Source organism: Myotis daubentonii, chromosome 16, assembly GCF_963259705.1.
Source record: "Myotis daubentonii chromosome 16, mMyoDau2.1, whole genome shotgun sequence".
Lineage (NCBI taxonomy): Eukaryota > Metazoa > Chordata > Mammalia > Chiroptera > Vespertilionidae > Myotis > Myotis daubentonii.
This window is the reverse complement of record NC_081855.1, coordinates 24864084-24882374: the sequence shown is the minus strand read 5'-3', so window position 1 is coordinate 24882374 and position 18291 is coordinate 24864084. Positions and strand designations below refer to the sequence as shown.

General features: G+C 57.7%; 1 protein-coding gene across 15 annotated transcripts in view; it reads right to left on the bottom strand.

The window, feature by feature from the left end:
• Positions 1-18291, bottom strand: part of MYO18A (myosin XVIIIA) — a 96853-nt gene that overhangs the window by 27931 nt on the left and 50631 nt on the right. For all 15 annotated transcript variants that reach the window (XR_009449140.1, XR_009449141.1, XM_059669316.1 and 12 more), the window contains 14 exons: positions 17934-18034; positions 17050-17113; positions 16486-16630; positions 16127-16147; positions 13422-13598; positions 13110-13200; positions 12395-12587; positions 11519-11605; positions 9304-9445; positions 8992-9151; positions 7564-7750; positions 6560-6803; positions 3903-4012; positions 793-858 (listed from right to left, as the gene is read on the bottom strand). Coding sequence is in view for 13 of the 15 variants with exons in the window: in XM_059669316.1 (XP_059525299.1) it covers positions 793-858; positions 3903-4012; positions 6560-6803; positions 7564-7750; positions 8992-9151; positions 9304-9445; positions 11519-11605; positions 12395-12587; positions 13110-13200; positions 13422-13598; positions 16127-16147; positions 16486-16630; positions 17050-17113; positions 17934-18034 (1788 nt within the window). In the remaining 2 variants the exon portion in view is untranslated. The remainder of the gene's footprint in view (positions 1-792; positions 859-3902; positions 4013-6559; positions 6804-7563; positions 7751-8991; positions 9152-9303; positions 9446-11518; positions 11606-12394; positions 12588-13109; positions 13201-13421; positions 13599-16126; positions 16148-16485; positions 16631-17049; positions 17114-17933; positions 18035-18291) is intronic.

Below are 18291 nucleotides of genomic sequence, written 5' to 3'. Positions count from 1 at the left end.
TGGGACGGGAGTTCCTCCCTGTCTGCTGACAGACGCACAGGTCCAGAACCCTCCGTCTGGCTCCCAACTCCTCTCCCTCCCACTACAGCCCTGGAGCACATACGTGGACGCTGCCGGCCAAGCCTCCCAGTCGAGGGAAAGAGCGTGCAGGGCTCCCTGGTGCACGGGAGGAATGCTCAGCTGACCCTCTCGTGTGGTGAAGCGCAGACTGGCACCCGGGGCGGGCGTGCCTGCCTTTCATGTGCTACGTTCCATTCAGATGAGGAATTCGGCCCGTGGGCAGGGGGTGGCAGCACAGCATTACCACGTCCTGCTTGCCCTCCTGGGACCCTGGCAGCCCCAAACGAGCTGCCAGAGGAGGCTCTGCCCTCCGGAGAACTCTGCCTACTGCCTTCCCGATTCTTCTAGCCCTCCTCCCTCTGGCTTGCCCACTCCCCACACCAGGACCCAGGGCAAGTTCAGGGCCACTCTCCAGCCCACTCCCTCCTGACATCACAAGGTGTTCATGGCAGTGAACAAGCCAGTTATTCAGAGGGAGGAAAATCAAGTTTGCGGCAGCTGGGATATCTAAATTCCTGGCCCCTCGCCCTAACGAGGGCAGCTTGAGAGGAAGGATGGCCCCAGGGTGGCTGGGGCCGTGGTTAAGGGGGCTCGGGGGGCAAGACTCAGAAGGGGCACCAAGAGATTCCTGGAGGAAGACTGAGCAGGGAGGGCAGTGCGGGGAGGGCCAGCCATGTGGACAAGGGTGACCAGAGAGTGAGGCCCGACTGCCTTCCTGTGGGGACAACTCACCCGGCTCAGGCCCATGCAGCAGCTGCTCTTCTCCAGGTCCAAGGACTCCAGCAGCTCCTCCACCGCCTGCAGAGAGAGGGGTCTCTGTCAGGAGCCGACCCAGGGACTCCCCATCCACAGAGGGCCCCGCCCAGTCACTTAGTCCTTCCCTGTCCTCCACTCAGTCCCTCATTTGTGCACCAAGCACTTTCGGTGGCTCCCACAGGGTCAGGCATTTGCTAGATTCTGGGGCTATAAGGATACAAGCTATCTTTTGGGTGTTGTGAGACAAGTGAATTAGTGAAGTACATAGAGGAGGAGGCATCTAAGTCAGCCAAAGTGATCCTGGAGGGCTTCCTGGAGGAGGTGTGGATTGTACTAAGTCTTTAGATACAAGAATTAGCCAGGCAAAGTAAGTGAGAGGGCATTTCAGGCAGAGAGACTAGCATGAGCAAAGGCCCGGGAACAGAAGACAACAGAATGTGCTGAGAAAAGTAGTCAGCATACTTTGGAGTGAAGTGGGAGTAGTTAGGGTACAATTAGGGAGGTGAGCAGTAGCCAAAATACTTGGAATCTGTGTGATTTGAGCGGTCCTGGAGGGTTCTCTCAGGAAGGACGTGATCTGATTTGCATTCTAAGGAGATATCACTGGTAGAAGGGCAGAGGGTGAATGGAAACCCCCTTAGGCAGTTACCGCAATAATCGACAGGAGAGAAGGTTACACAGAGCCTGACCTAAAGGGCGGGGGGGGGGGGGGGGGGAAGGCGGGGTAGATGCAGGAGATGTTAAGGAGATAGAGCCTTGCCAGGTATGAGGAAGGGTAGAGAGGAAGGAATCTAGGGACACACTTAAGTTTCTGACTTATGTAACGAAATAGACAAGGGTGTCGTTTTCTAAGGTGGAGAATACAAGGGAAAGAGTGGGTCTTGGAGGCGATATAATCAGTTTTGTTTGAAACGCTGAGGTCGAGGTGCTGTGGCACACAAGTAGAGGAGTCCAGAAATGAGGTGGATAAAAATGCACGTCTGGAGCTCAGGAGAGCGGCCCGGGCTAGAACTATTGACGGGGAGTCATCAATGTATATGTGGTCACTGAAGTGACGGGTGTGAATTAGGCTGCCCTGGAAGAGGATGCAGATTAGAAAACACATATGGCCAAGGACAGCGTCTCAAAGGAGAGAGAGACCTTTATTTCAGGGGCAAGTGGAAGCAGGGAAGCTCAGAAGTTCTGAGAAGGGAAGAATAGAGAGACGAGGGAAAGCCAGGAGTGGCAGCAAACAGGTTGAGCAGAGATTTTCAAAAAGAACAGAGCTGTCCACAGAGTCACACGTTGCGGAGAAGCACAGAGCGCCCGTTAGCTCTGCAACACGAAGTGCAGGAGGAGACAAGGAGACCAAGCCCAGGTGTCAGGGATGGGAACCAGGCAGCTGTGGGTGCAGGGATGAATGGCGGTGGGGTGGGAGGACACGGGAGGAGAGGAAGTGTTGAAGGCACAGGGCAGGCAGGAGACAGGCAACGGTCCGGCATGAGAGAGAGTTAACAGAAGGCTCCTTTCTGACAGCAACGTCTGTGGGATGTTTCTCCACTGAGAGAAGAGCCAGCAGGAGAGAGGCCGAAGGAACAGGAGAGGAGAGTTACCACCAAGGGAGCAGGTCGCCAGGGAGACCACCGGAAATGGGGTCCGAAGCACGGGAGGACGGGATTGGACGAGGGAAGGGTGCTTCTCCCACCCAGACAGGAGGAGGGAGGCCCCTGAAGAGCAGTGTACAGAAGACAGAGGAGGAAGCTGGAGCCTCGATTCTATGAGCGTTGAGAGGCCAGGTCAGCCGCTGGCCCGAAGACCTGGGAAGGCACGGCTGGGGAGTATTAGAGGAGAAGGTGGAGGATGGAGTGCCAGGGAAGGAGCTTAGAATTGGGCCCGGGTAAGGATGGGGCACACGGAAAACTTGCCAGGCCACCCCAAGGGCCCAGCTGGGGCTGGAGACCATGAAGTAGGAACTCAAGTCCACATGGTTGTGTCTTTTTCTCCCACAGCAACTTGGGAGCGCTAAACGGAGGCGTGTGGATGCCCAAAGGCTGGGGTTAGGGGAGCAGGGCAGGTGCTAGGGGAGGCTCAGAAGAGCTGAGGGCGGTGAGGAAGGCTGTGACCAGAGGGTGAGACTGCGGCCTCGAGGCTGAGCGGAAAAGGAAGTAAAGAGAGAGGGGATGGACCGAGTAGAGAGAATGCAGTGGGATCCAGGAATGAGAGGCCTCAATGGACGGAGAGGAGTGAGACGCACAGGAGGGAGGCCGAAGTCAGAGAAGGCCAGGCTGGAATTTCAGAGGCGGAGCATTTCCAGGGCGGGCAAGGTGCTGGGCGTGGCCATGAGTGGGAGGCTGGAATGAGGGTGAAGAGTTAGGGGTTGTGGGGCAGGTCATCTACATTCACACCAAGACTGCTGAGGACCCTGGCAGGTCCTGAATGAGAGAAGGTTCTGGGGACTCCGCGAGTGTGGGTCTGTGTGTGACTCGGGACAAGGGGAGGGGGGCTTTCTGCCCGTTCTGTAGAGTACCCACCCTTTCAGGGAAGCCATCCTGAGGTCAGATGCCCTCAGAGTCAGGCAGGGTGCCTAAGGGCAGAGCACAGTGAGGGAGGATTGCTCTGCTCAGGAGGGGGTCAAGGCGACAGCCTAGAATGGCAGGGGGACATCCCCTTCCGCAGCCAGGAATCACCCACCTGGGGTTGACAAGGGGCCCGGGAGGCCTGAGGCTGACCCTGGCACAGCTTCCTCTGCAGGAACTAGTCCCAAGTGGAGGTCAAGGCTGAGGGGCCCAGGGGCTACCAGCGGCACACCAAAACATGAGCTCTCGTCTGCACCTGGGGTTCCTGAAGGATTGTCAGCAGACACCCCACCTCGGGCCTCCAAAGCGGGTGGCTCTTCTCAGATTCCTGCAGTCCATTCCCCAGGCTACCTTCTCTCTACTGACACAGGCTGGCTGCCGCCTGCCCCTGGCCTCATTCTGGATGGCCAGAACCAGGAGCCTGAGCAAGGGCCAGACCAATTCTCTCTAGGGAAGGAAGGGTAGCTGCTCAGAGGGCTCTGAGCTGAGAAAAGGGGGTTTGGCAGGGGGTGCCTTGGGGCCCAGACCTACCCGCCTTTCATCCATGACGATGTAGTTGCGCCCGTGTTTCTTGGTCAGGTGTGGGGCCAGGACATCAAAGCGGCGGCGGAACTCGGAAAATACCATGTGGTCAGGGTAACCTAGAGAGAGCGCAGCCCAGGGCCAGGCCCGTCAGCACCTCCCCTGCTCCCACACTCTCCAACAGCCACCGCGCCCAGGCACTGGCGCGAGGGTCACCCCCAGGGGGAGGCGGGCCTGCGGTGGAGGCAGGCCCAGGAAAGGAGAGAGCGGAGAGGCAGGAGGCAGGGGCGAGGGACAGGAAGCCGAGAGGACATCTAGGGCTGCCCTACGGTGGCATTACAAGGTTTAAAAGGGGAACGGGTTCTTCTGGAAGGAAGCAGGTCCCCTGTCCGTGAGGGGTGCACATGGGGGATGGCTGACCACCTGGAAGGGATGCTATAAAAGCCAGATGGCCTCTAAGACGCTTTCCAGTCCTCCAATCCATGACTGTCATCACCCAGAGAGAACAATGTCTTGAGGACTTAATAAGAAGAAAAAAAATAAAAATAGGGCATTGGACAGTAGTTGAGAGAAACAGTACATGAGCTTGAGGGTGGAACCTGGCCCTGGCTCCTGGTATCATGTGACCTTAGATGGGTCACTAGGCCTCTCTGAGCCCCGGTTTCCCAATCTTTAAGTGGGGGCCCTACCACGTATCTTGCATGGTAGTCATTTAATTAGAAAATATGTAGAAAGCTTGACTCACTTGGTGGCTCCTTTCCTCAGTCTATGAAGCAGGACGTGGGAAAGGGCTCCCTTCCTAGCCCCATCTTGACCTTGAGTCCCAGGCCAGTGGTTGGCAAACTGCGGCTCGCGAGCCACATGCGGCTCTTTGGCCCCTTGAGTGTGGCTCTTCCACAAAATGCCAACTTCTGCACATGGGCCACGAAGTTTCAATCGCACTATACATGCGTGCCCGCACGTGGTATTTTGTGGAAGAGCCACACTCAAGGGGCCAAAGAGCCGCATGTGGCTCGCGAGCCGCAGTTTGCCGACCTAGGCTATGTGACCCAAAAAGACTTATAGACGCTCTTTCCCTAAAGAGTGTGACCTCTCACAGGGATGCCCTTACTGCCTGGGCCTGCGGTCAGGGCAAGGGTGAGATGGCTTCCAGTTTGGAGCAAGGAAAGGATGGTGGCCGGTGGGAGGTTACCTGGTCTCACCCGAGGAGGCCAGAGCCCACAGCGGAGGACCAAGAAACCAACTTCTACAGAATCATGGACTTTCAAACTGGAAAAAGGTGTTAAACCAGACACAGCTCATCTTCCAGACATGGAAACTGAGGCCTGAGAGGCAGACCGACTGAATGCTCAAGATCACAAAGGCTGTGGCTGGAGGCAGAGCTGGACCCGGAGCCCAAACTCCGACAGCCGGTCGGGGGCTCTCTCCACCGTGCCGGCCTCGCTGGCTCTGGGAAAGCCTCCAACTGGGAGATGAGGCTGATGCATGTGCCTGATAATTGAAACAGGAGGCGGGGGCCGCGGAGGGGCCAAGACAAAGTGAGCTATTGATTGTATCTGAACTGCAATTAAATTGATGGGCCGGGATAGCAGGTCCGAGCGCCAGGCATCTTAATTAATCATCAGTGCTATCGATGGTGGCTGGGGGCTGAGTGAAGGGGGGCCCGGCTGCTGCTGGCCTCATCGATCTGCTTGTTTGAGTAAAGCACATTGATTTTTGTTCAGAGCGGTAACAATCTGGTTTTGAAATAATAAACACCAACTCCATATCGAGACGTGGGGAAAGATCGATGATTTATTTGGAGCAGAGCAGGGAACCCGTTTCCTGGCTTGGCTGCTGAGGAAAAGTGGCGGAGCCCACGGGGAGGCCTCCAGGGGACCTGGCTGTGGGTGGGCGGGACCCTGCCTGCTCCTCTCGCTGAGGGACACGGGCACAAACCTGGCCATTCCTAACTTCTCAGACAAGCAAAACCCTACCCGAGAGGCATGAACTGGGAAGCTGGTCTGCCTGGGTCAAATCCCACTCTGCCACTCACGAGCTGTGTGATGTTGGGCAAGCTCCTTAACCTCTCTGAGCGTCAGTCTCCTCATCTGGGGATGGTCAGAGTACCTACATGTCATGAGGTAGTCCAGCTCTGCCTCCGCACATTAAGTGAGTCAATGTGTGTGATGACTTTGGAATAGTGCCTGGTACTCCGTAAATGCTCTATGGATGTTCACTATGACCAGCACCTCATTTCTCACTGCGGGGCTAACCCAGCCACCGGCCTGCTCTTGGAGGTTGGTACCTCCCCTGGGCAGATGGTTCCATGAGGGCATCTGCTGCTGTGGGCAGAGGTGACCATCCAAACCAGTGAAGGGGAAAGGATGGAGCTCTGGGTACAAGGCATGTGGGGTAGCGGGGGCAGGGGGATGAAGAAGACAGGAATATGGAAGGGAGAGGCAGAAGAGAGGAGTCAGCAGAGTGGAAAGAAAGAGAAGGGAGCACGCTGGGCTGGCAGATGAGACGAGATCCCACAGAGGAGGCACCGGGGCGGAAAAGAGATCAAGGGCTGCTTGGAGACCGGAGGGGAGCAGCCCCCTCTTCGGCCCATGGTCCCCCTTTGAGAGATGGGGAGGGACAGAGGCGGGTCCAGGAAAGGGAGGTTGCGAGCGAAGGAGGCCCACCTTGGCGGTACATGCGCATGGCGTCGAGCAGGCGGGAGCCGCGGAGCTGGGCGCGGAGCAGGGGCACGTCCAGCTGCAGGAGCCCAGCCTCGCAGTGGTCCCCGGAAGGCAGGTCCAGCTCGCTGCTGCTGCTGACTCGGCGGGAGGAGGCGGCCCGGGGCTCCCCGGCCCAGCCCTCCGCCACAGGCAGGAAGCAGTGCACGAAGTGCAGCTTCGACTTCTTGATGGTGTCAATGAGGGCGTCCTGCCAAAGGGGAAGGGATGGCCCTCAGGGAACTGGTGCCAGCATCTCCACTCCTTGCAGGCTGGCAGGCGCCCCGCCACTGCCCGGGACATGCCAAGCCTGATAACTCTGCCTTCACAGATCTGAGTGACCGCCCTAGCTGGTTTGGCTCAGTGGATAGAGCGCCGGCCTGCAGACTGAAGGGTCTGGGGTTCAATTCCGGTCAAGGGCATGTGCCTGGGTTGTGGGCTCAATCTCCAGTGTGGGGCGTGCAGGAGGCAGCCAATCTATGATTCTCTCTCAATATTGATGTTTCTCTCTCTCTCTCTGGCACTCCCTCCCTCTCTGAAATCAATAAAAATATTTAAAACAACAACAACAGCCCTAACCGGTTTGGCTCAGTGGATAGAGCGTCGGCCTGTGGACTCAAGGGACCCAGGTTTGATTCTGGTCAAGGGCATGTACCTTGGTCGTGGGCACATCCCCAGTAGGGGGTGTGCAGGAGGCAGCTGATCGATGTTTCTCTCTCATTGATGTTTCTAACTCTCTATCCCTCTCCCTTCCTCTCTGTAAAAAATCAATAAAATATATTAAAACAACAACAACAAAAACAGGTCTGAGTTACCGCTCAGGCAACAGCACTGAAAAAGGGGACCCCACCAGCATCGATCAAGTCAAAGTGGGACGCAGAGTGGGCACTGGGTGACTTGAGTGTGCCCAGAACGCCCAGGCTCCCTGCCGGGGAGAGCAGGGGCACCGGGGCCGGGGCTGGCAGACTCACCACCTGCAGCTTAATCTGGATGCACAGTGACTTCTTCTTGACCGCCGCCATGCCCGTGGTGAAGGTCTTCCGCATGCTGGTGGCCCGGCGCAGCGCCAGCTGCGAGCCCCCCTCCAGGCCCGCGATGGAGCCCGAGAGCACCGTGGCGCCGCCCGCCCGGCCCAGAAACAGGTTGCTGATGATTTTCCTGCCAGAGGAGGGAGGGCAGGGGAGGGGAAGAAGTCACATTCACAGAGCAGTAGAGGCCATTCCTGCTCTGAGCTCCTAGGAAGCCAGACAACCCCCATGGCCAGGGGCCTGGCCTACCTGGCCTAGGGCTGCGTGCCCCTCCCCCTACAGAGACACCATAGAGAGATCTTTGAATAGTGAGAAGACAAAACCAGGGTGGGCAGCAGCCGAGGGAGGCGCAGCCAGGGACTGGACAGAGCAGGCGATCTGTTCTCTGTCGCTAGGCAGGGCAGAGGGGGGAAAGGGTGCCCATGTAGCAGGAGACAGTGGAGCCCATCTTCTAACAGAAGATATAATCTATTACGTCTACTGCCTCCAGTCCCACTAGAATATAAACTCCATAAGGGCAGGGATTTGTGTCTTATTCAGTCACAGAGAAGGTGCCAATAATTATCTGTTAAATAAATGAATGGATGACAGGGATTATACACCTGAGAGGTTTCTAAGGCTATGCCTGCCTTTTGTGAAAAATGCAGGGGGTGTTAGCCAAATCTAAAATTATAGCCCCCCCCTCCCCCAAATAAGTAAATACATAAATAAGCCCGACTGGTGCGGCTCAATGAACATTGACCATGAACCAGGAGCTCACATTTTGATTCCCGGTCAGGGCACATGCCTGGGTTGTGGGCTCTCTCCCCAGTAGGGAGCGTGCAGGAGCAGCTGATCAATGATTCTCTCATCATTGATGTTTCTATCTCTCTCTCCCTTCCTCTTTAAAACCAATAAAAATATTTTTAAAATACACACAAAGCCCTGACCGGTTTGGCTCAGTGGATAGAGCGTCGGCCTGCGGACTGAAAGGTCCCAGGTTCGATTCCGGTCAAGGGCATGTACCTTGGTTGCAGGCACATCCCTAGTGGGGAGTGTGCAGGAGGCAGCTGATCCATGTTTCTCTCTCATCGATGTTTCTAACTCTCTATCCCTCTCCCTTCCTATTTTTTTTTTTTTACAAAAAATCAACAAAATATATTTAAAAAAATAAAATACACCAAAAAAAACCCCAAAATACCTATAGGTCCCTCCAACCATGCCTGTCCCCACCTCTACTCCAGGAGGCCATCCAAAAGCTCTCAACTAGCCTTGGCTATTGCCTCTTAGGAAGCAGAGGGTATCTACCCTGCTGGAGAAGGAGGCCTCTGACCAGGGGGCCCAAAACAGCCTTTGGGGGTGGGACAGGGGCAGAGTGAGTGGTACTCTTACTTCTGGGAGTCCTGCAGGAGCCGGGGGGCATTCTGGGCAGCCGGGTTCTGCTTGGTGTAGCTCAGCCAGCCAGCCACATTGTACTCCACCCAGTTGGTGCCATGGCTGTGGCCCAGGAGAAAATGGCGTGGTTTGCTGCTGCGCAGGAGGGGGCTTTGGCCTGAGGGTGGGAGATGCAAGGTTCAGACCATCAGGGCACCGGCTCCACAAAGCCCAGGGACTCAGTGAGCCCCTAGGCAGTGCCACCTAGACCCATAGAGGTGGTCCCCTGGAGAGGAAGTAGAGGAGCGGCCCTCCAGGGGTGCCACCTACCTTTTTTGTCACCTTCCTGGGGGCCATAGTAGGAGAAAAGGCGCTCCAGGAGGGCATCCTCAGTGGCCCCTGGCACCAGGGCCTCCTCCTCCAACAGCCACAGCAGGCCCCTGGCCTCGTCTGTGCGGGCCAGTGAGCGGACCTATGGAGAAGCGAAGAAATCCCAGTGTCACATGGAGCTGTGGGAAAGGAGCCAGCGCCCAGTCCCTAACCACGCACGATCAATATGCTGCACACGTACACACGCACACACGCACACCGCACACACATAGCCGCTCCCGCCCCTCACTGCTGACACCTTGTGGAGCAGGTGGGCAGAGAGGAAAAAGAGGAGGCCAGAAAGAGATCAGAGGAAGAAGCCCACGGCAAAATATGACTCCCAGGACTCGTGTCCAAAGTCAGCAAAGACTGAAGGCGTCTGACACCCAGAGGCTCTCCTCCATCCTCATCCTCTCGCAGGTCACGTGGGGTTTGCGAGAGCCTCGTGCTGCAGTCACGCCCTGGGCATCACCTCTGAGCACAGCGCATGGCTAAAGGAAGCTGTCAATAAGTGACAGCTGTGGGCTCACCCGAGAGAGGGGCACCCAGGGCACTGCAGGTGGGGTCATTGCAGAGTCATAAACTCAAGTGTGAAGAGCCTAAGACAAGTGACCTAGTGGCTGTGAAAGCCCAAATGGGCAGATGGAGGCTGGCTGGAGACCAGTGTCCCCACCGAAAGGAAACAGCCACCACTCAGCAGCAGCCAACTGCTGTCCTGCAAGGATGTTGGCCTAGGATTGGTAAATCCCCCAGTTTTTCCAGAGAAGGTGGAAATACTGAATTCTTTTCTAATGCCCCATGTAAGCCAAACCACCTATATCTGTGGCCACATCTGGTCTGAGGGCATCTTTTCAATGGAATTTCCAAATCTTCCTCAAGGAAGAAGGACTGAACTTTCCCCACACCCATTCTGGCCTGGCCTTTAGGGACTGGGGGACAAGAGAACGAAGAGAAATGCCATTTTCCTCCTGGACCCCAGCGGCCTACCTCTCCTCCCTGAAGCTGCCCAAGGCAGTCAGTGTGATTACCAGGAGGGGACCAAGGACTGATGAGCAACTACGGTCCCAGAGTGGCCAGAGCTGCCAGCAGGAATGAGCAATGAAGTCATCAGATGGCGAGGGGCCGGCTGGGCACTTGAGGGGCCCTCATCTCCAGGGGTGCAACTGCCCGATGCCAAGGCCCATCAGATAGGAAGAGCAAAGAAGGGAAAGAACGGCCAACCCCCATCCAAATACACTGCCTGACCCACTGCTGTTCCTAAGCCACACGGACTGACTTCCTCATACTCGTGGGAATGGCAAAGGTACTGGAGGGAGGCCACCTCGGGAGCCCAGGTGTCAGGGAAAGCCGCTTCCCTGGGGAGACGTGAACCTTGGGCACTTCAGGCATTTGTCCCAGGGGGGACATTCACTCTCTCCGAGCTCCACTCCCTTGCTAGCCAACGGGGGCCTTCCCCCAAGGAAGAAGGAGAGGGAGACAGGACTCGAAGCCGAGGGGAGATCAGCAAGCCTGGCAAAAATGTCGGTTCTCCAGTAAAACGCCTCAGGTGACTTCCCTCATTGGAGATCATCACCAAATGCCAAGTGCACGTCAGGCCAGCCAGTCCCCAGGCAATAAGGTGTCCAAGACACTAGTCCCAAGGGTGACAGAGCCCACCCATCCCAAGGGGGGGGGGGTGCTCATATCCACATGGCCCTCAGTGGGCGTCTATAGCTGGGCGCCATTTCCCTGTTGGGGTGCAATGCTGCCCCTTCACCCCACTCTGCCAGGTGCATCAGTCTTCTTCTTGGGGACAATGGGAGGGAATGACTATGCCCTTTGGGTCCAGCCAGGCCCTCACCACCTAGGAGGACCTGAGGCTCAGCCAGTCGCAGGACGGGGCCTACGCCCGGCTGGCGAGAGAGGAGGTGCACCTTCCTGTCTGGCTCAGACACCCAGGGGCTGAGGCTCCCCATTACACCAGGGCAGAAGGAAGTGCCACCTTCCTGGCCAAACTGGCTGAGGGGTGAGGGAGGGGCAGGGACCATAGCTCTAAAGTGCTCGGTGTCTGGGCCTGATTGCTGCCCCCCTCCCCCCCGGCCTCAGCACCCAGGGGCACCACTGGGAGGGTCCTGCTGAGGAAGAGGAGTGGGAGAGGAGAGAGGAGACCGGCCCAGGGCCTCGCTGGAGCTCCTACCAGGGACTGATGGGAGGCTTGGTCCACGGCAGAAACAGAATCGTCCGTGGCCGGCTCCAAGTCGTCAAACGCCACCTCGATGTTCTCCTGGGAAGGAAGGCAGAGCGTAGTGAGCACCGGGCCGTGGGTGGGCGCAGCTCTATGAGCAGGCGAGGCGGTCAGCAAGCCTGACCTCCTGCCCCACCCAGGAGCGCCCCTCTAGCAGCCCGAGTGACCATGCTCACTACCTCCCAAGGCACCTCGTGCCACGGGCGACGAAAACTCTCCTAACCTCCTTTCACACTGAGCTAGAGGCACCGATTTCCGTTACGCACACCCACTGAGTAGACTATGGGGAGTAAGCCTTCCAGTTTCACACTCGTCCTTGAGACACTTGAAGACAACTGTCATTTTCCTCCTGAATCCTCTCTGATCCCCAGTAAATATCCTCCCCAGGATCAAGATCCCTCACCTCCACATGAGGGAGGATTTCTAGATCTCGTCTCATCCAGGACCCCCTTTTGTAAAGGGGCCCCCAAAGGATCAATCACCGTCTTAACAGGTCAGGTGCCAGGGAGGGCCACGCCCGACGCCCAGTGGCGATCGCAGGGCTTGGTGGCGCCTCAAAGGTGGGCAAGAAAGGGCTCCTGGAACCCTGAATGCATCTTTAGTTCTTGGGGAGCAAACCCCACAAAGTAAGAACGTAGCCTGGGCAGGAAAGAGGCCCAGTGCAGAGAGCACCGGTGGGCAGAAATGACAAGAGCATAGAAGCTGGGAAGGAGCAGCCAACGGGGAAGGTGGTTCGTCCCCTCACCCACAGATGCCCTCCCTGAGGGGCCAAGGCCAGAGGGTGAGGCCTGGGGGGAGGGGGCAGGCCGGGCCCAGGTCGAGCGCTACCTCCTTGTATCTTTCCAGCTCCTGCACAAAGGTGCGCTCGTGGAAGAGCCCCTGCAGCCGGTCCTGGGCGTAGTTGTGGCACAGCTCCTCAAAGGAGGCTCCTCGGGCCGCCCCGCCCTGCTCGGGGTTCTGGAAGCCCGGAGTATCCACAATCATCATAGAGCAGAGTGAGTGCTGGCTGGACTTGAGAGCCCTTCACAGGGAGAGGCTGGGTCAGCGCTGGCGAGGGCAGGACCACTGAACAGGCCCCACTGGCAGCCCAGCCCTGCCCCAAGCAAGCTCCCATCCATCCTGTGCGGGTGCCCAACACCCCGGCGGGGAGGATGTGCCTCCCTTGGACTAGGCCAGTGATGGCGAACCTTTTGAGCTCGGCGTGTCAGCATTTTGAAAAACCCTAACTTAACTCTGGTGCCGTGTCACATATAGACATTTTTTGGTATTTGTAACCATAGTAAAACAAAGACATATATTTTTGATATTTATTTTATATATTTAAATGCCATTTGACAAAGAAAAATGGACCAAAAAAATGAGTTCGCGTGTCACCTCTGACCCGCGTGTCATAGGTTCGCCATCACTGGCCTATAAGGGCACGGAGCCATCTGCTGGTGGAACATGGCTCTGCCTCGGCAATCACGCAGCACAGAGGCTTCTATTCCATCTTGATCAAGGCAGGAGGCTCATGAGCTCCTGGGCCCTCCCGCTTGGCACTCACCTATTCACCAGAGAGACAAGAAGGGTGAAGAGCTCGCTGTAGAGGCCGGACGCCATGCCCTCTAAGCACTCCAGCGCACTCAGTTTGGGGCCTGTGGGGCAAGAGGATCAGACGTGTCTCCGGCTCCCGGGGATCCCCACCTGGGTATGCTCCCTCCCTACCCAGGGCCAAGTCAGCAGGGGTCTTGGGGCTTCCTTCCCCCCCCCCCCATGGAAGTTCTAGTCACCCCAGCAGTCTCCCCATGGCAGAGAGAGCAGTGAGCCCTGGGTGAAGCCTCCCAGTGACATTCACCAGCCAAGGGGCTCAGGGTACCTGTCCCATCTCCCAGGCCGCTCTCCTCGGGGCCCTGGCGGAAGGAGGTGGAGCGCTGCAGGGTGCCACCCTTGTACTGGTGCTTAAAGATGGACGAGGAGAGCTCCTCCAGGCTGCAGCCCAACAGGTACGCGGCCTTCTGGGCCCACTCGTGGCGGGCAAACTGCTTGCGCCCAGCTATGGGGTAGAAAGAACCATCTGGTGCCTTGGGTCTTCCTCCTTAGGCCATTTGATGCCCTTTGGCTCCCTGTTCCCATTGGACTGGGGAGTAGGCATCTTCCAGAGGCAAAACCAGCCCAGATGACACCAGAGGGCTTCAGGCCAGGGCAGCCAGCAACTGCCAGCTTCCTGTGCCCCTGGGGGGTGGAGAGGATGAGCAGGACCTGAAGGAGGAGGTAATACACACTGCTGCCACCAGAGGGCATCCTGTCAGCTTCCAACATCCTTTTAGGGCTTGGCTCCCGGGTACCAACTTGGGGAAATGCAGTCAGAGGATGAGCCAGCGCCCACCTAGGATGAGCACCGAGATCCCCCTGTGCCTCCGGGGCAGGTCCGGAGGGAGTACAACGCTTTCCCTTCCATGAACGCAGCAGGACCCTCCCCCTTCCCTCCAGGCATCCGCCAGGGGAGACCACGGACACCCACCCACGGCCCAGCAGTGGGGACGTGAGGAAGCCTCAGAGGAAGGAAAGCAGCCCACGCAGACAGAAGTGCCTCAGCCAACGTGTGCCTAATCAGGGCAATTAGGGAAAGCTAACAAGAAACAAGGTTTTACCTTCAGCGGCTTCTGTAAGGCAAAGGACCAGCATGCAGCATGCAAAGAAAAACAGCATGTTAGCAAACAGTCATCAACGGAGCCCGCCAGGCCCACGGGGACGGGCGGTGGAGGGTGGGGGTTTGTGAGGACGAGCAGGCAGGAAAACACAACCACGTTCAGGCTCGGGGACACACACACACGCACGCACTCACAATCTCACAGGAGTATGTAATCGCCCTGACGCACACAAGACCCTCCAAAGACAGTCACACACACACACACACACGCACACACACACATGCACACACACGCACACGCACACACACACACGCGCACACACACACGCACGCGCGCGCGCTCACAATCTCACAGGAGTATGTAATCGCCCTGACGCACACAAGACCCTCCAAAGACAGTCACACACACACACACACACACACACACACACACACACACACGCACGCGCGCGCTCACAATCTCACAGGAGTATGTAATCGCCCTGACGCACACAAGACCCTCCAAAGACAGTCACACACACACACACACACACACACACACACACGCGCGCGCGCGCGCACTCACAATCTCACAGGAGTATGTAATCGCCCTGACGCACACAAGACCCTCCAAAGACACACACACACACACACACACACATGCGCACACACACACACACATGCGCGCACACACACACACACATGCGCGCACACACACACACACACACTTCTCTTTCCCCTCAGCCTCCAAGGCCCCAAACCCCCTGGAAGCTCTGAGGAGGTAACAGACCCTCCTCACAAGGTAGGTCCATGTGCTGCCCACCCAGAGCTCTCTCTCCACTGCAGGCAGCACTGGGTAGGGTTGGTTACAGGAACCCGGGGTTTGTCACCTCCTCAGAACGAAGGCACTTCCTTAAGACACAGCCAGCCACCCACCCGCCGGGCCGCCTACGGTTTGGGGAATAACTTCTTTAAAAAGGAGCCTGCTTCCTTTTTGGCGGAGATGCCACCTGCTGGGATCATAAGGAGCCTAACACCCAGATGCCGGTTCTTCTGTGTATCCACCCCCCCTCCCCCCCAGCACTTCCTCGCTCCTGCTGAGCAGCCTGCAGCCCTTCACATCCCGAAGGAGATGAACCAAAGCCCCGGGTGCTATGAGAGGCGCCCCTTTCCCGAAACTGGAGGAGAAAGAGGTGAAGAGGTGCTCGGAGTGCCCGCCCACCAGCGTCATCTCAGAGGAAGGCAGCGGCGTTTCCAAGCCAGGCCAAGCTCTAGCCCAGTGATGGCGAACCTATGACACGCGTGTCAGAGGTGACATGCCAACTCATTTTTTTGGTTGATTTTTCTTTGTTAAATGGCATTTAAATACATAAAATAAATATCAAAAATATAAGTCTTTGTTTTACTATGGTTGCAAATGTCAAAACATTTCTATATGTGACACGGCACCAGAGTTAAGTGAGGGTTTTTCAAAATGCTGACACGCTGAGCTCAAAAGGTTCGCCATCACTGCTAGCCATTCACAAGCCCCCAGCACAAGTGCCGAAATTGCAGCCCATTGGTTACCACGGTGCTTGCTGCCCCCTAGTGGCCTTCACCCTGACATGCAAGAGGAAGAAACCTGCTACCAAACCCGTGGAGAGAAGGGTGGACTCGGGGAAAACTGGCCTTAGGAAACCCCCGGAAGCAGGCCCACCCTACCCCGCCTGAGCCCAACGAGGGCGCCGTGAGAGGTTCCAGGGTCTGGATGCAAAACAGATAGGAGCAGCTATTTTGGGGACTCCCAGAAGCCCACCACCAGCAGCTGCCCTCGCCACCTCAACCCAGAGGTTTCTCCCAGGCCAGTCCCCGCATTACAACAGAACAAGCCCAGCCCCCAGAGAGAGCCCAGGGCAAGCACCAAGAGGGGGCCAGGGGGCCCCACACCCCAGGGAGGGGCCAAGGTCAGTTACCCTCTTGCTCCTCAGGGGCCTCTGTCAGAAAGGGAACAAGAAGGAGAGTTATTCCAGGGGACTGCTCTGAGTCGGGGCCCTTCTCTTCCCCCTCGGCCTCCAAGTCCCCAACCCCCTGCTTTCACAGAGCTCCCGCTCACGGCCACCTAAATCCAGGCCTCCGGCCACCATGGGCCAAGATGCTTCTCCAGGTGTCAGGAGCCTTCTGCTCTGATGTGGGGGGCTGGGAAGAGGCGCAGTGAAAGAGGGGTGTCTGATAACAGATGAGTCTGTGCTGGGCAAGGACAAACTGGGAGTGGGAGGGTCCCCCAAAGGTCTCTGGGCAACAAGCCAGACTGTGGGGGCCCAGGACAGATTACCTTTGGTGGCTCCTGCAGCCCCCAGGTGGTAGATGGCAGCCAGGATGAGCCAGCAGGCTTTCTGCTCATCGGGGGAGATGCCCAGCACCTTCATGGCCGCCTGTAGCTTACTGAACTGCTGAGCTGCCTTCTGCTTCTCCTCGGGCTACAGGAGCAGAGGGGCACACTGGCACCGGATCTCAGAGGGGCTGCCCCTCCCCCTGCGGCAGACCTCCATACCCTCAGGGAGAGCAAGGCGAGGGGAGAGCCACCCAGCTGGAGCCGGGCTCCTGCTATTCCCACGGGCACTGCAATCCATTGGAGGCTGCTTCTTATTATTATTTTTAATCCTCCCCCCAGGACATGCTTATTGACTTTAGAGAAGGGAAGAGAGAGACAGAAACATCGATTGGTTGCCTTCCCATGCTCGCCCTGACCGGGAACCGAACCAGGAACCGAACCAGGAACCTTTCGGTGTAAAGGAGGGACAACACTCAACCAGCTGAGCCACACCGGTCAGGCATCTGAGGTTCTTTTACCCCCAACGCCCGGGGCTGTCAACCCAGTCCCCACAGGCCCCCTCACCTTGGCCAGCGGCACAATCCCGAACACATTGTTCTCTGCCAAGTGGTTCAAGTGGAGCTCTGTCCTAGGGGTACAAATGAGGCATCAGCACCGTGCTTGGTCCCTATGCCAAGGCCATCGTCCTACCAGTGTGGACACAGACAGACTCAGCTTCCAGACTCAGTTCTGTCGGCTCATCACGCCCTGCAGCCAGGCCAGCTGCTACCGCCTTTCTTCATCGGCTGGATGCCTGGTCAGGGTACCAGTCTCCCCAGCACAGGTCACCAGAGATGCCCTGATGCAGCGTGTCAAGCCAGACCCCTGGGAGGGGGCAGGAAGCCTGCCTGAAGGGCGAGTCCAGCAGGACAGGGACTGCGCCCTCGGTTACAAGAAGAGCTAAAGGGGAAGTGCCCACGGGCTGCGGCTCAGCCTCATCATTTATCCTCTCGTCCGTGAACACCGACAGCAAGTCCGAAGGCCTACAGGGAAGCGCCTGGCAGAGGAGCCAACGTGGGGCAGGAGGGCCAGCTTAGAGGGAGGGCACTGGGAAGGGGTTAGGCTCTTGGCCCCCGGGTGGACAGGCTCAGCCCCCTACTAGCTGTGTGACTGCAGGCCAGCTCCTGACGGCCTGTACCTCAGGGAGCTTTCTCGCTAGTCTGGCTTAGCAGAGATCCTAGCTAAGCACCGGGAACACTGAAGGGTTAGCTGTGCCCCTCACGCATAACCAGACCCCTGTGCCCAGGCAGAGGGAGCTCCTGCCGGGCAGGGCCTCGGCTCATTCATCTTGTCGTCCTCTGGGCCTGGCGATACGCAAACGGGACGGGATGCAACCGAGTGGCCAGGTCTAGGAACTCTCAGGGGGCTGGAGCCCAAAGCTCCCTCCCGTCCCCTCCGTCCCGTCTCACCTGAGGGTGCCATCCCCGCAGGCCAGCAGGTAGTAGAAGACATTGAAGGTGGCCTCGCTGGCCGGGCGCCGAGCCACGCGCAGTTTCTCCAGAAGCATCGTCTGTGTGGAGCATGAAGGGTGTGGGCAAAGGAGAGAGGTGTCAGGAAAAGCTTCTCGCACCCCACGGCAGAAAGGACCGGGCCCCCGGAGCCAGCGGCCGCTGGTTAACCTCCAGGTGCTCAACCAGAGGCCAGAGCACCCCTGGGGCAGACCCGGGCAGAAACCAGGGTGTGTGTGTCGGGGGGGGGGGGGGGGGGGGGAAGGGACGGAGACAGGCCCAGCTCACGGGAGGACACTGCCACTCTGCCTACTTCCTC